Source organism: Crocuta crocuta, unplaced genomic scaffold, assembly GCF_008692635.1.
Source record: "Crocuta crocuta isolate KB4526 unplaced genomic scaffold, BGI_CrCroc_1.0 scaffold38, whole genome shotgun sequence".
Classification (NCBI taxonomy): domain Eukaryota; kingdom Metazoa; phylum Chordata; class Mammalia; order Carnivora; family Hyaenidae; genus Crocuta; species Crocuta crocuta.
Genome location: NW_027532605.1, coordinates 3,858,798 through 3,871,174, shown reverse-complemented (window position 1 = coordinate 3,871,174; position 12,377 = coordinate 3,858,798). Strand labels below are relative to the sequence as shown.

The window sequence follows — 12,377 nt, the reverse complement described above, 5'->3', positions numbered from 1 at the left end:
TACATTCTGCCCTGCAATGACACCAGTCTCTTTGGCCAGTACCAGCAACCTTTGGCCAAACATCTGATCAAGCAAGGTGCCGCTTGCTATTGATAGTCTACCCACCTTTATCAGCAAAGAAGAGAGCTCTTCTGGCACTGCAGTTGCAGGCTCTTTCTCCCAGGAGAGTCCTACTTGTGGTGTTTTGGTCATAGGAGTACATCTTGGCCTATGAGTAGATGAGAACCTAGCCTGATTTCCATCTGTCAGTCCTATGCAACTTCCTCAGAATTCTGTCTGATTCTGGAGCTATAAAGATCTTAAATTTGCTGTAATACAGAGGTTCTGGTAGATTCTAGTCTTTGGGACAATTTTGCTGGCAGCCAAGGCACATCTACAAGTGGGGAGGACTGCCCCTATCTACTCTTTTTGGTTATAATTTCTATCCCATGGCACCTGGCCTGGTTTAGATCCCAAGATGACCTAAGATTCCTTAATAGAATTCTTTACTTAGGGTACAGGCAGCCCATAACTCATGCCATTACTTGAGCTGCTGAGAAGTATGAAGCTTTTCAGGAAGATATTCTTGGAGCTGGAAGCTAAGTAGTTGCCTCAATGACTGCCTGATTGTTTCCATTTAACAATTTGGATTTTCTCCCACAGTCACTTCAGTGTGCTCAGTAAATTGGTGTTTTATGCTTGATTTTTACTTTCAGAATTCTGTCTCAGCATTATGAGGATCTGATGTCATGATGTAGGCAAACGTTCTTGCATTGACATGTTTTGTTTTTGGCTGGTGGAGGATGCCAGAATTCTGAGTTCCATGGGAATAGAGCCAAGAGACGTTTGGCTTCTCAGTTGGAGTTAGTGTCCGTGGGAGCGGATCTGGGAAAGTCTTGTAGAGGATCCATGGCCAAAACCGCATAATCAAATTTTGTTCTGAATAGGGTCCTTCATAAGATGTTAGAAAAACAAAAGAACATAACACTTATTGGAAAAATGTTTTCTTAATAGAATAATCTTCAATGGTTAGGAAAATAATTTAAAGAAGTTATTTAGTAGCTTAATCTGTTTGTATTTTAAAGTTACCTTTATGATTAATTGAATCAAATTTGCTCTTGTTCCTTCTCAGAAGAAGTTTTCAACATCTCCATAAGATCAGAATCTGGGAATATGATTTAGATCTCTATAACTTAAATCCAATGAATCATGTTTTGCCTGGAATGCATATGTAGAACTAATAAAATAAAATTTTGTTAAGTAATTTTTAAGAAAGTACAAATATTTGTGTTGTTTAATAAAAAATTACCTTTATTATGGAGCAGAAATAATAGCATTACATTGTTAAAACTTTTATTATAGTAACCCAAAAATGGAATCAATGAAAACTAAACATGTACATCTCTGCTAACTGCCAAGCTATGCATTTCTGTATCAGGAATATTTAGTGTAATGTTACACCATAGCTGAAGTCAACTATTCAACTTTTATAGCAGATTATTACAGAATTGTCATTATTACATATACATTTTATATGCCTGTCAGATGAAATAGGCAGCTTCATATATAAAATCGTATGTTCAAGAGTATCCTGTGTTCTTGACAGGATAATATTCATTGAGTTATTTTTATAGATAATCTAGTAAAATAAATGTAAATATTCCCTCCATTTAGTGTTTTAAATGGCAACTAAGATAATTTTGCTATAAAACATGCATGCTATCTAATTAAAATGTATTCATTTTCCAAAGACATTCTCTGTAAAATTCCATCCAGACATGAATGAACTAAATTTAGTATCATTTTGCATTGCTTGACATCTTACACAAAGATGATTCAAATGAGTATAGTTTACTTTGATATGTTTTGCAGTGTGTTAACTAGAACTGAGTGACCATGGAAATGAAATTTCAACACTATACATTACATGCCAGGCAAGTCATGATTGCATATCACATTTTAGCCTATGGTTTAATTCTTAGTTATATTATAGGGTAGTATTCATGTGTCTTATTTTAAAAAGTGATCATTTGATGGGGCTTCTAGGTGGCTCAGTTGGTGAAATATCCGACTTTGGCCAAGGTCATGATCTCACAGTTTGTGGGTTGGAGCCCTGCATCAGGCTCTGTGCTGACAGCTCAGAGCCTGGAGCCTGCTTTGCATTCTGTGTCTCCCTCTCCCTCTGCCCCTCCCCTGCTTACGCTCTTTCTCTCTCAAAAATAAAGATTGAAAAAAAACTGATCATCTGATATTTTAAATGAATTTTTTATCATGCTACATTTTAATAACTACTACTGGAATTAATTATCAAACAAGTGTAATTGATCTAGATTTCTATTTCCTATATAATTAAAATACAAATATAAATGCTATGTTTCCTTGACCATTTGATTAATTTTGTTTAGCTTCAGTTCCCAGTATGAAATGAGTGTGACAATGATAATATACAGCAATGTGAAGATGAAATTACATCATTAATGTGAAAGCCCTTTGAAAACTGTTAATTATTAATTTATTATTATTTTACTTTTTATTACTACATACAATAAAGTAATGGTTTTAAATCCATAATACCATAGATTTCCCATTAGAGACTATCTGTCCAGGAACATCTCCAGGTCAATAAGATTTGTTTAAATAGATGTAGATTGTGATAATCCAATGAACATTTATTTAGTGTCTTGTATTGACTTTTCCCAGCAAACGAACCATGACTTAGAGCTTCTTGTTTTTAGCTCTCCTGCATTTTGTCCTCTGGAATCAGTCTTCCCATTCTGACCCACCCTGCATTCCTCTCTAGCATTTGAGAGCTCTTGTCTCAATTCTTGAACCAATTCACTTTACAGCTTTGGGCAACCCTCTCTCTAGACCTCAATTCTGTCATATGTAAATTAGATGATCTCTAAGGTTTGTTCCTGATCTCACATCTTATGACACTGACCCATTTCCACCTCTGTGCACCCATTTCTCTGTTTTGCTAATCACCTTGTCTTTGTCTTCCTTCTCATTAATACCAGTTCTACCCTCCCTCACTAAAATGCAGCCACACAACCTTTCACAGAAGGCAATGCTGAATCCAGTAAGGATATATTACAACATACAAACATTAAAAAAAAACATAGCTTTACTCTTCCATTAGGGCTTGGTGAAAAATTGTAACCAGAGCAATGAATTTTGTCAAACTGCTCTTAGTTCACATCCAGACTGGCCACTGGGATACCTTCCATTGTCACAGATCCTCAAAGCTTCTTCTCCTATTAACTGGGAACAATAATGTCTTGTGAGACTGAGCACGTCACAAAAGTGTGTGGCACAAATGTGGTGCTCAATAAATATTATCATCTCATACTCTCCTAATTCTGATACCCACACATCAGTAGTCCTGATGATACCCTGATTTTGTTTTTAAAACATAAAAAGAATATGCTTTTATAATTTGAAGTTCATTTTATTTAGTTATCCACTTTAACCTATCATAGAGTTGACAGTTGGTGATTGGATGATCTTTAAGAAACAAAATGTTTTGGTAAATAATAAAAGTTTTAGCATGTTAAGACATCCAGGCTGACTTGAAATTTATTTTCCTTTTGTAACACTCAAATTGTTTAACAAGTAAAACTGACTAATTGGGAAAGAGCCATTATAAATATATTTTATTACTTCATAAATAATATTTATCTAAAGAAGAAAAATACAAGATCCCTCCCCAGGGTTTATAAACTAGGTTCTATGGATGCACTCTAGGAAGGCCCTAAATTCCCTGAGGTTATATGCAAAGTTGCGAGTTTTATTTCTTCTGATGAGACCATCTTTAGTTTTCAACAGATTTCAAAAGGGTCATTGACATCCTAAAATGTGTCTGTCATGGTTTAAAATGAAATACATTTGTTTTCATTTTTAGGATCAAGTAATTTGTCTCTAATTTAAATACTGTCAATATCAAATGACTGTCTTCTTTTAAGGAAATAAGGTTCTATACAAAAGTGCAAAAACCAACTCAAATACAAAAAGAACTGTTGAGTTTGGAAGGGTTTTTGTTTTTATATTCATGTATGTATGTATGTATTTTTACCTACTATAGGTCTGTAGGAAGTGTGAGAAGTCTTACAAAACAGTCAGAATATTAAAACTGATGCACTGCATTGAACTTTACATGATGTTTTCCGAAAATCTCAGAGATTACTATGATACCACAAGTGACTATTATTGAGGTGCTGACAATGAAAGGTATGAGTACTCTTGCCATTTCTAGGATCTTGGCAAGATAGAAAAGGAAATGACTAGGTCCTGTCACAAAAGAGATTGGCCCTGATGCTTTCTGTCATGGTCATATGGCCTTCAAAGAGGGCTACCACATGGTGAAATTGGTGTGATCCTGGGGCTCCTTGGTAAGGGTGAGTATAAAGATTGGAGAGTCCTGTGATGGGTCCTTAGAAACAAAGGGTGTTCGTTCCTCCCATCATAGAGATCAAGGTCCCCAGTTATTTGTACTCTAGAGCCTAAGGCACATGAATAGGCCTGCTGACCCAGACTTTGGGATCAGGTGTATCCATGGCCCTAGAAGAAGTAGGTTCTGGTGTGTGTGTAACTGAAAGTGGCCTTTCCCCATCATCATAGCTGGTCCTTCACTCAACAGGGGCAGCCCCCTCACAGCTCTAGACTGGTCAGTGTTAAATATATTCACGTTAAAATTAGAAAAAGTACTCCACTTAGTTTGTATGAGTGTAAATTGCTGTAATATCATTTATGGTTAAAAATTACATTTACATTAATTATAAATTGCTTATTTAGGAAACATAACACTAAATAGAATTTTGATGACCTCTTCCATTAGATTTAGAGACTGCTTTATAGCTAAGTTACTAAACTGCTGAGGGGTAGTAAAGAGAGTTCACTTCAGAGACATTACATACAGTGTAACACTTAAGGATTTTTAGGTATTTAAAAATTGTTTTTCAATTCAGTTTGAAAATCTGTGCCCCCAAAGCTCAAATAAATGTGCCAATATCATTAAAAGCTAAGAAAAAAAAAATCCAGCTTCCCTGTGTCCCTGTGGCTTCAGTAGAACTTGTAACTCTAGGACTATATATCCTTGCCAACTGCAATGCATTTGGAAATTGAGCCTATGAAAACATATAAATAGTTTTCAGGTCAAGATAAAGAGAAATGAAACAAGTATAACTAGTTCTTGCTTTCGTATATTTAAAACAACTTGATCAGAACCAATTTAATAGGAATTTCACTCACTGAGAACTTGAGCAGCATACTTACAATTCCTAACCCAAACTTTTGTGCTAAACCATTAGACATTTATAATAAAATGAAATCAGAAATCCATAATTAACCATTATAACATAAAACTTGTGTCTTTCAAAAAAGGTGAAAACACTTTAATATAATTTATATTATTTCTACACATTAGATGTAGGAAATAATTTCACTTAGTCATAAGTACAATTAATTTGATTAATACAATCCTAATTTACAAAATAGAAGTAAATATATGCAGAAATAAATTCATTATTGAATTATAAAATAAAATTAACAATTCTTGTTAAGATATCATCAGTTTATTATTTTGCATTTCAGATAATAGAGTTAAATCATTTTGGTATGCTTAATAATATAAGTATTAAAATAATGGAACGTTGAGATTTGAATACAATGACAGTAAACCATTGAAATTTCACATTCACATTATACAGCCATCATGAATCCATAAGTGAATGTTAATAATGTAAAAAAATATAAAATGATTGTAATATAACCATCTAACTCATTAGCATATGGAGTTTTAAGACCACTATTTAATCTGCTAATTTGCTCTGAAATAAAAGCAGTTGCTTTTCTGTGATACATGACATGTCTTTGTACCGTAAGACTTAATTTGAAATGTCCTTACCATAAAAATATACCAAAGTAAATAAAAAAGGAGACACTTATTTACAAAACAATATTGTATACATATTATATAAATGTAATTATTTCAAAGTCTTTTTATACAATATTGATAGAATCAGTCATTTCCATTATTTTATCTTAAAAACTGCAGTGTTGCAAAGGCAGGCTGTAATTTTGAAATGCTGATTTAAAATGAATACTTTTTGGCTGCCTTTTAAGATAATGCAGTTTCTTCAAGTATGCTACAGAATTGAATGCTGACCTCTAGAAAAATGATTCTTCTTTCATTAAAGAAAATCCATTCCCCATTTGGAGGTTTTAAAAATGCACCTTAAGAAAGGAGAAACTTATTATTTTACTGAATGTTTTTTATTCAAGAAACCCGATAATATTGGCCATTCAGCCTAATGTATTAGCACCATTGGCATGGATTGTTAACGTACTGTACAGATCGTAATAGGGATGGGGACTTGCAAATGATATATACCAATCCCTATTTTTGTGGAATTTCATCTTATCAGTATGCTATCATACAATATAAATTCAAGTGTTGGAGGATGATTCAAATGACAGTATATAACAATCCTGCATTTTACCAATACTACATATAGATTTTTCTGTTGATATTAAATGATACTGAAAAGAAATAGACTTTAAAGCACACTCCTTTAATTCACCAGAACACAAGGAGAATTGCTTTCATTTACCTGGATGTGTTGTAATATATATGAACATAAAAGTAATTTGATCTCCTTGTTCAAAAACTCTGGAAATCATAAGACTTTTTGTTGTGTGATTATTTTGATGGTTAAATGCCAACTATTGCATATATTCTCTCTTTTAGTCCATATACTGAGCTTGTGCGTAAGTAACTGTAGCATACTCTAGGCTTATAGCCTGCGGTATATAATTTCACAGTTTCAAAATTGTTGAGGGGAAGGCCTTCCATATTTTAGGAAGTTATGAACCAAATGTAAATCTCATGAGCACCCACAGCGATCTACTACCATGGCTGGAATTTTCCCATATATTATTTGTTCTTTGCCATTAAAATATAGCATATTAATTGGAGACATCTTTGTGGGAGTACAGCAGGGGCCCGCTGAGCCTCTTGGGTTTGCTTGGTGTACAAGATGAGTATGAGGATATTTTTGTAAAAATACAAATTCACACTCTCCAGAGCAGTAATTGGCCTTATATCTTTTGGGTGCAATAATCCAATCCCATCCAAAAGCTTCAAAATCCACAGTGAGAGGGTAACGACAGCACCGAGATTCTGTTGAGTGCTCATCACAGTCAAGCCCAAAATCTCTTCTGGATCTTTTTGGTGTGTCTGTCACCTTGACTTCTAAAAAGGGATTCTGCATGAGAAGGAAAAGAACAATCAGCAATATTAATAGGTCGTGAAACACTTTCATACTTTAAGAAGTCATTATTGATAAATCCATCATTTTCCTCCTTACCACATGTGTTTTAAAGGCACAGCATTAAGGAATTTTAATTTACATTAGGCTTGATTCTTCTCTTATGGATCATAAGAACATAGCAGCAATACTAATTCCCCTGTGGTCAGATCTATGTCTTTTTAATTTCTGTTTTTACCAGTTTGAGTAAATGTCTGAATGCCTGGCACATAACAGATACTCTGAAAATACATACAGGAAAAAAGGGACAGGGGTGGGGGGGAGGACAGGAGGGAAGAAGAAAGAGGTTAGTTCTCTTTCTTCTGATTAAATATGTTGGCTTAATAGGTCTGATGACTCCTGGAGGGATAAATATATTCATCCATCCTCTGTTCCCTAGATCTTTACTTGAGGAAACTTGGCTATTAAAGCCAGAGCAAAATAGTTACCTCCCAGCCCTATATGGATTGTAATAGGGAAAAGAGAGGTAGGGTAATGAAGGTGGTGGTGTGCATTTTGGGTTGTAAAGAAAAACTCTAAGAGAGAGAGGGACAGATTCAGAAGATACAAAAATATTTCATTTTATTCTTTCACTGAAAAATGTTTCTATTCATATATTTAAACAACAATTTGCTAGTTCTTCCCTTGCCATCTTTTAATGCATTTGAGACTTTGCTTTTTATATGGGAAAATCTGAGGAGTATGTCATATTTATAATTATGTTTAATTTGTTTAATAATAATAATCTAACTATAATTCAAACCTGTCACATTACCAACTTTGTGATAATTTTTTAAAATGTAATTTATTGTCAAATTGGCTTCCATACAACACCCAGTGCTCATCCCAACAAGTGCCCTCCTCAATGCTCATCATCCACTTTCCTCTCTCACCCACGCCCCATCAACCCTCAGTTTGTTCTCTGTATTTAAAAGTCTTTTACGGTTTGCCTCCCTCTCTCTCTGTTTGTAACTATTTTTCCCCCTTCCTTCCCCCATGGTCTTCTCCAACTTTGATCATTAAAATGCTACCCATAAAAAAAGGAATACTTTCTTAAATAATTAATAATAGTTTTTATCCTATGTTAAAATCAAAATAGACTTGTAATTATTATTATTTAATTTTATAAAAAGTCATCATTTTGTGAGTCAATTTATGTAGCACATTTAAAGAAATATATATCATTTGGAAAATTATATAATCTTTTGAAAAATATGTTTTGATTTAAAGTAGATCTGACTTAATAATTATATACTTCTTTATAACCAAGACCATTTAAAGACTAAAAGGATAGCTTTTATTGTTTGCAAGTATAATGTTTTGTTCTAAATTACGGCAGTAGGTTTTGGAAGTAAAAAGTATGGTCACATTAAATAAGTTTGTGAAAGCATAGGTAAGCCAGAACAAAGAGTAACTCTAAACTTATACTAAGCTTTAAAATGGTTTTTATAAAATTTTAAAATATTTGAAGTATTGTCTACTGCTTGGCCTGATATTAAATTAGTTGGCATCACCTAAGTAAACTGTTGCACAAAAATGATAAGGCAGCTTAGAAATAAGCTAGGTGACAAAGTTTAACTAGCCTGGAAATTTAAATTTTATTAGAGGTAATTCACAAAGTAATCTACATGTACATCAGTGCATCAGCAGTCTACAAAACAATAAACATTTATTATGAGGAACCTTGAATATAAGATATTTAATAATATATAGGTCTAAACATATCATACTTAGTTAACTGCTATAGATAAAAGCATTTTATTTTAATTATAATTTTTCAATTTTGTTTTTCTTGCTTTTTTAAACCAAAATATTTCAACATATTTGGCATTCTTCTGGGAGAAAAAAAAATGTTTAAATTTTTTGGATATGTAGTAAAATCCACTATGAAGATTTCATGTTTATCCATGTAATCATATAACATATCAATGAAAAGCACTTTATATTTCATCCCCACTTGAAAAGAGCTCACATGGCATAACTTTTTATGCCTCATGCAAAATAAAAGTATCAAGAGGGTGTTTCATAGGATATGAAATTAGACACCTACTTTTTATTGGGTACAGAGCTACCATTGGAGTAAGATACTTTTGTCTGGTTTATGAGCATAGGAAATGGATAGTGATTTTTCCACTATTATTCATTCACCTGATGAATCAAAATGTAGCAATGTTTGTTGCTAGATGTTTTTTTTCAGTTATCACTTACCAGCCCATCTTCTCCTGGTCCTGGGAAGGTTACAGCAAGATCATGACCATTCTCATCTAAAGCTTTGATTTCAATGCCTAAGTTGGATTCAGGCTGTTTGAGCCAATTTTGCAACACTGTCTTCACATCAATGCTCTGCCAAATACCAGTGCCTGGGTTCATGTCAAGTTTCAGAGATCGGATTCCAGTATACCTTGTACCGTCTTTCATGGGTTTGATGAGTCTCAGGATTTGCACAAACACTGTTGTAGGAGTCTTGACGGGTCTCAGATATATCCACAGTTGGGCCTTTACAACTTTATTATATTGTATTTTAGAGCTAAATTTAAAGAAGCAACATTTGGGTTTTCCTTCCACTTGCATTAGAAGATCAGCTATAAATGAATAAGAAAAAAATAGTTATTGAAATTATTTCTCATAAAAAATGTACAAGTCCCTTTGTATTAATTGGTGAGCATTTTTCCCCATTAGAATAGTAAATGCATATTTTAAAGTGCAAAACCATGTAGGATTTCATTCATAATTCAAAAAATATCAAAGAAAATAATTAGCTTTTCAGAATTTTTTAGATATATATTTTTTCAGCTGTTTATGAAGAGTCTGCTTCCTCTCAGAGAGCTGTGGGCTAAAGAGAATTCTATGAAAGAATGAACAGTGGATGAAATTTTAAAATGATGATGATTAGAGAGAACAAGAGACACCGTGGAGGAACATCCACTTAGAATTCTTTGGGAATCTGAGTAGTTACACTTACTGAGCAGCTGTACCAATCAGTCTGGAAGAAGGAACCCTTCCCCCAGGCCTGAATTACCTGGGGACAAGACACGCTGAGCAACTAACTGAGCCTTGGGAATTAGTAGAAAATATAGCACATCTGTTATGTTTTGGCTCTGGAATAACCCTAAAGGAACAAAACGAATCAGGTAATTAGCACAAAAATGTGAATGTTATATTCAGGCTTATCTCAAAAGTTAAAAAACACTGTCTTTAGAGCCAGGTTGTCATTGTAAGCAGAGGCACGAGCAGTTTCTTACCCCCTTTTGTTTTTCCAAGATTGTTTACAAATAAGGTAAATCTACTCCAGGCCTAGATAGAGTCTTAAAGAAGAATTATTCATTGCATTATAACGTGATTACCTAATAAGCAAAACAACATTTGAAACTGTTTTGAGTCCGGTTTCAAGTGTATAAAGCACTGTTTAAGGCAAGACCGTAGACACATAGCATAAAATCTTTCTTGCCTTGCTTTCTCTGTTAAGGTGCCAGTCTGCCTTTCCTTGAGTGTCATTTTTAAATGACTGCCAAAGCAATGGTATAGAATATACTCTCTTTCAGAAGAAGGGTAGATACTACAGGTAATAGTCCTCCTCCCTCTTATGAAGAATAAAACAATAATTTAGAAGGGTATTAAGCAATGTGCCTGCCTGGAAACATGCGAACCGGGGGCTCTCAACAATAGTGCCAGGGTCAAGGGAGAAGTGGGACTTCGTGAGCAATAACCTGTTTAATTAAAATGTTTATTTCTTAGGCATTTTCTGATACTTAGCTCTTGATTATCATTCTGCTGTGTTTACTTTATCACTGGTCTTACTAATACATTAAAATTTTAAAAAACATTTTTTTATACTCTCCAGGGTAATAGCTTTCAAAGTTAAATATTTTAATTTGTAAAGAACATAAAAACATCATGAGAAGTAGCTTTGAAAACAGGAGTCATTCTAGGCGTTTAGCAAATGCTCAAAGGATTACCTTTTTCTCTTTTATTAGAGAAATAAACCTTGTTATTACAGATGCCTATTTCAGGCAACTAAATGCAGTTATGAAATTTCATGTAGGTTTTTAACATTGCTTGTAGTATCTCCCAATCATTGCCTTGCAGGTACTGAGCTGTGAAAGCATAAGTATGTCATATTTGTCAAAATAAACTAAACATTAATGCCATGCAAACATTTTATTTTTATATCCTTTTGACTTTTGAGTGCAGCAGATTTCATTCTCATTAGTAGATTTCTCATGAAATCTTGAAAAAGAGAAACTCTTCCTTCCTACTTACGTACAAGCCAACTGCTTGTTAAAAGAGCATGAAAATAGATCTGTTTCTCATAAACACTAGAACCACAGTCAGCAGAATTGTTGATATACACTAAGAGGGCTACTCACACTCGGTGGGCATGGTAATGATCGTTTCCGTGGTAGCATGGTAATCGTCGTCCTCCAAAGAGCCATCACTGCTGTCATCCCTCTGGACATCGTACTGATCAATCAGTTCCCGGAGCGGAGGAGCTTTGGGCAAAAGTTGCCTTATAGCATCTTTGCTGATGTTAGGAGCTGTTTCCAGGCGAAGTTTACTGAGGATTTGAATTTTTATGGCTTCTATTCTTGAAGATTTAGTGTTTTGTCTCCAAGTACATGCATTACACAGCCCCTCTTTTTCCACATTTTCTTTTTGCTCACTGTTCTCATTTAGATCCACTGGACCAGCAACAATCAGCATAAACAGGTAAATATAAACATAAATTTGCAGTTTCTGCATGATTTTAAAATCAATACAATCTTTTCCCTTTTTCTTATTTCTTCCTTTTACTTTTCTTTTGCTTTTGAGTAATGCCAAGCACAATTTTAATGCCTCTACAGTCTCAGAGACAACTTGCCACACCAGTGAATCTTTTATACTGTATTCCAAGTGCCTTTTTATATTCCAACTTTGATGAGACAAGTGTCGTCAGGATCTATGATTGGCTCTTGCTCCACAATGAATCTCGCTGTCAGAGGTTAAAACCCTGTCTGTCACAAGTCACCAAACAGTATTTTGTTACAGTCAAGGGTGAGCTGATTCATTCGACTACTTCATAAAAGAAATAAATCTACAAATAATGAAAGATATATG

The 12,377-nt window shown here is 34.0% G+C and overlaps 1 protein-coding gene across 1 annotated transcript; it reads right to left on the bottom strand.

Moving 5' to 3' along the window:
• Positions 1 to 6,860: 6,860 nt before the first annotated feature.
• On the bottom strand, positions 6,861 to 12,023 carry MSTN (myostatin). Its single transcript, XM_077780235.1, has 3 exons — positions 11,651 to 12,023; positions 9,492 to 9,865; positions 6,861 to 7,241 (listed from the first exon to the last, which is right to left on the bottom strand). Exons 1-3 carry the CDS (start codon positions 12,021 to 12,023, stop codon positions 6,861 to 6,863), a joined length of 1,128 nt encoding a protein of 375 aa, XP_077636361.1.
• Between the last annotated feature and the right edge of the window lie 354 nt (positions 12,024 to 12,377).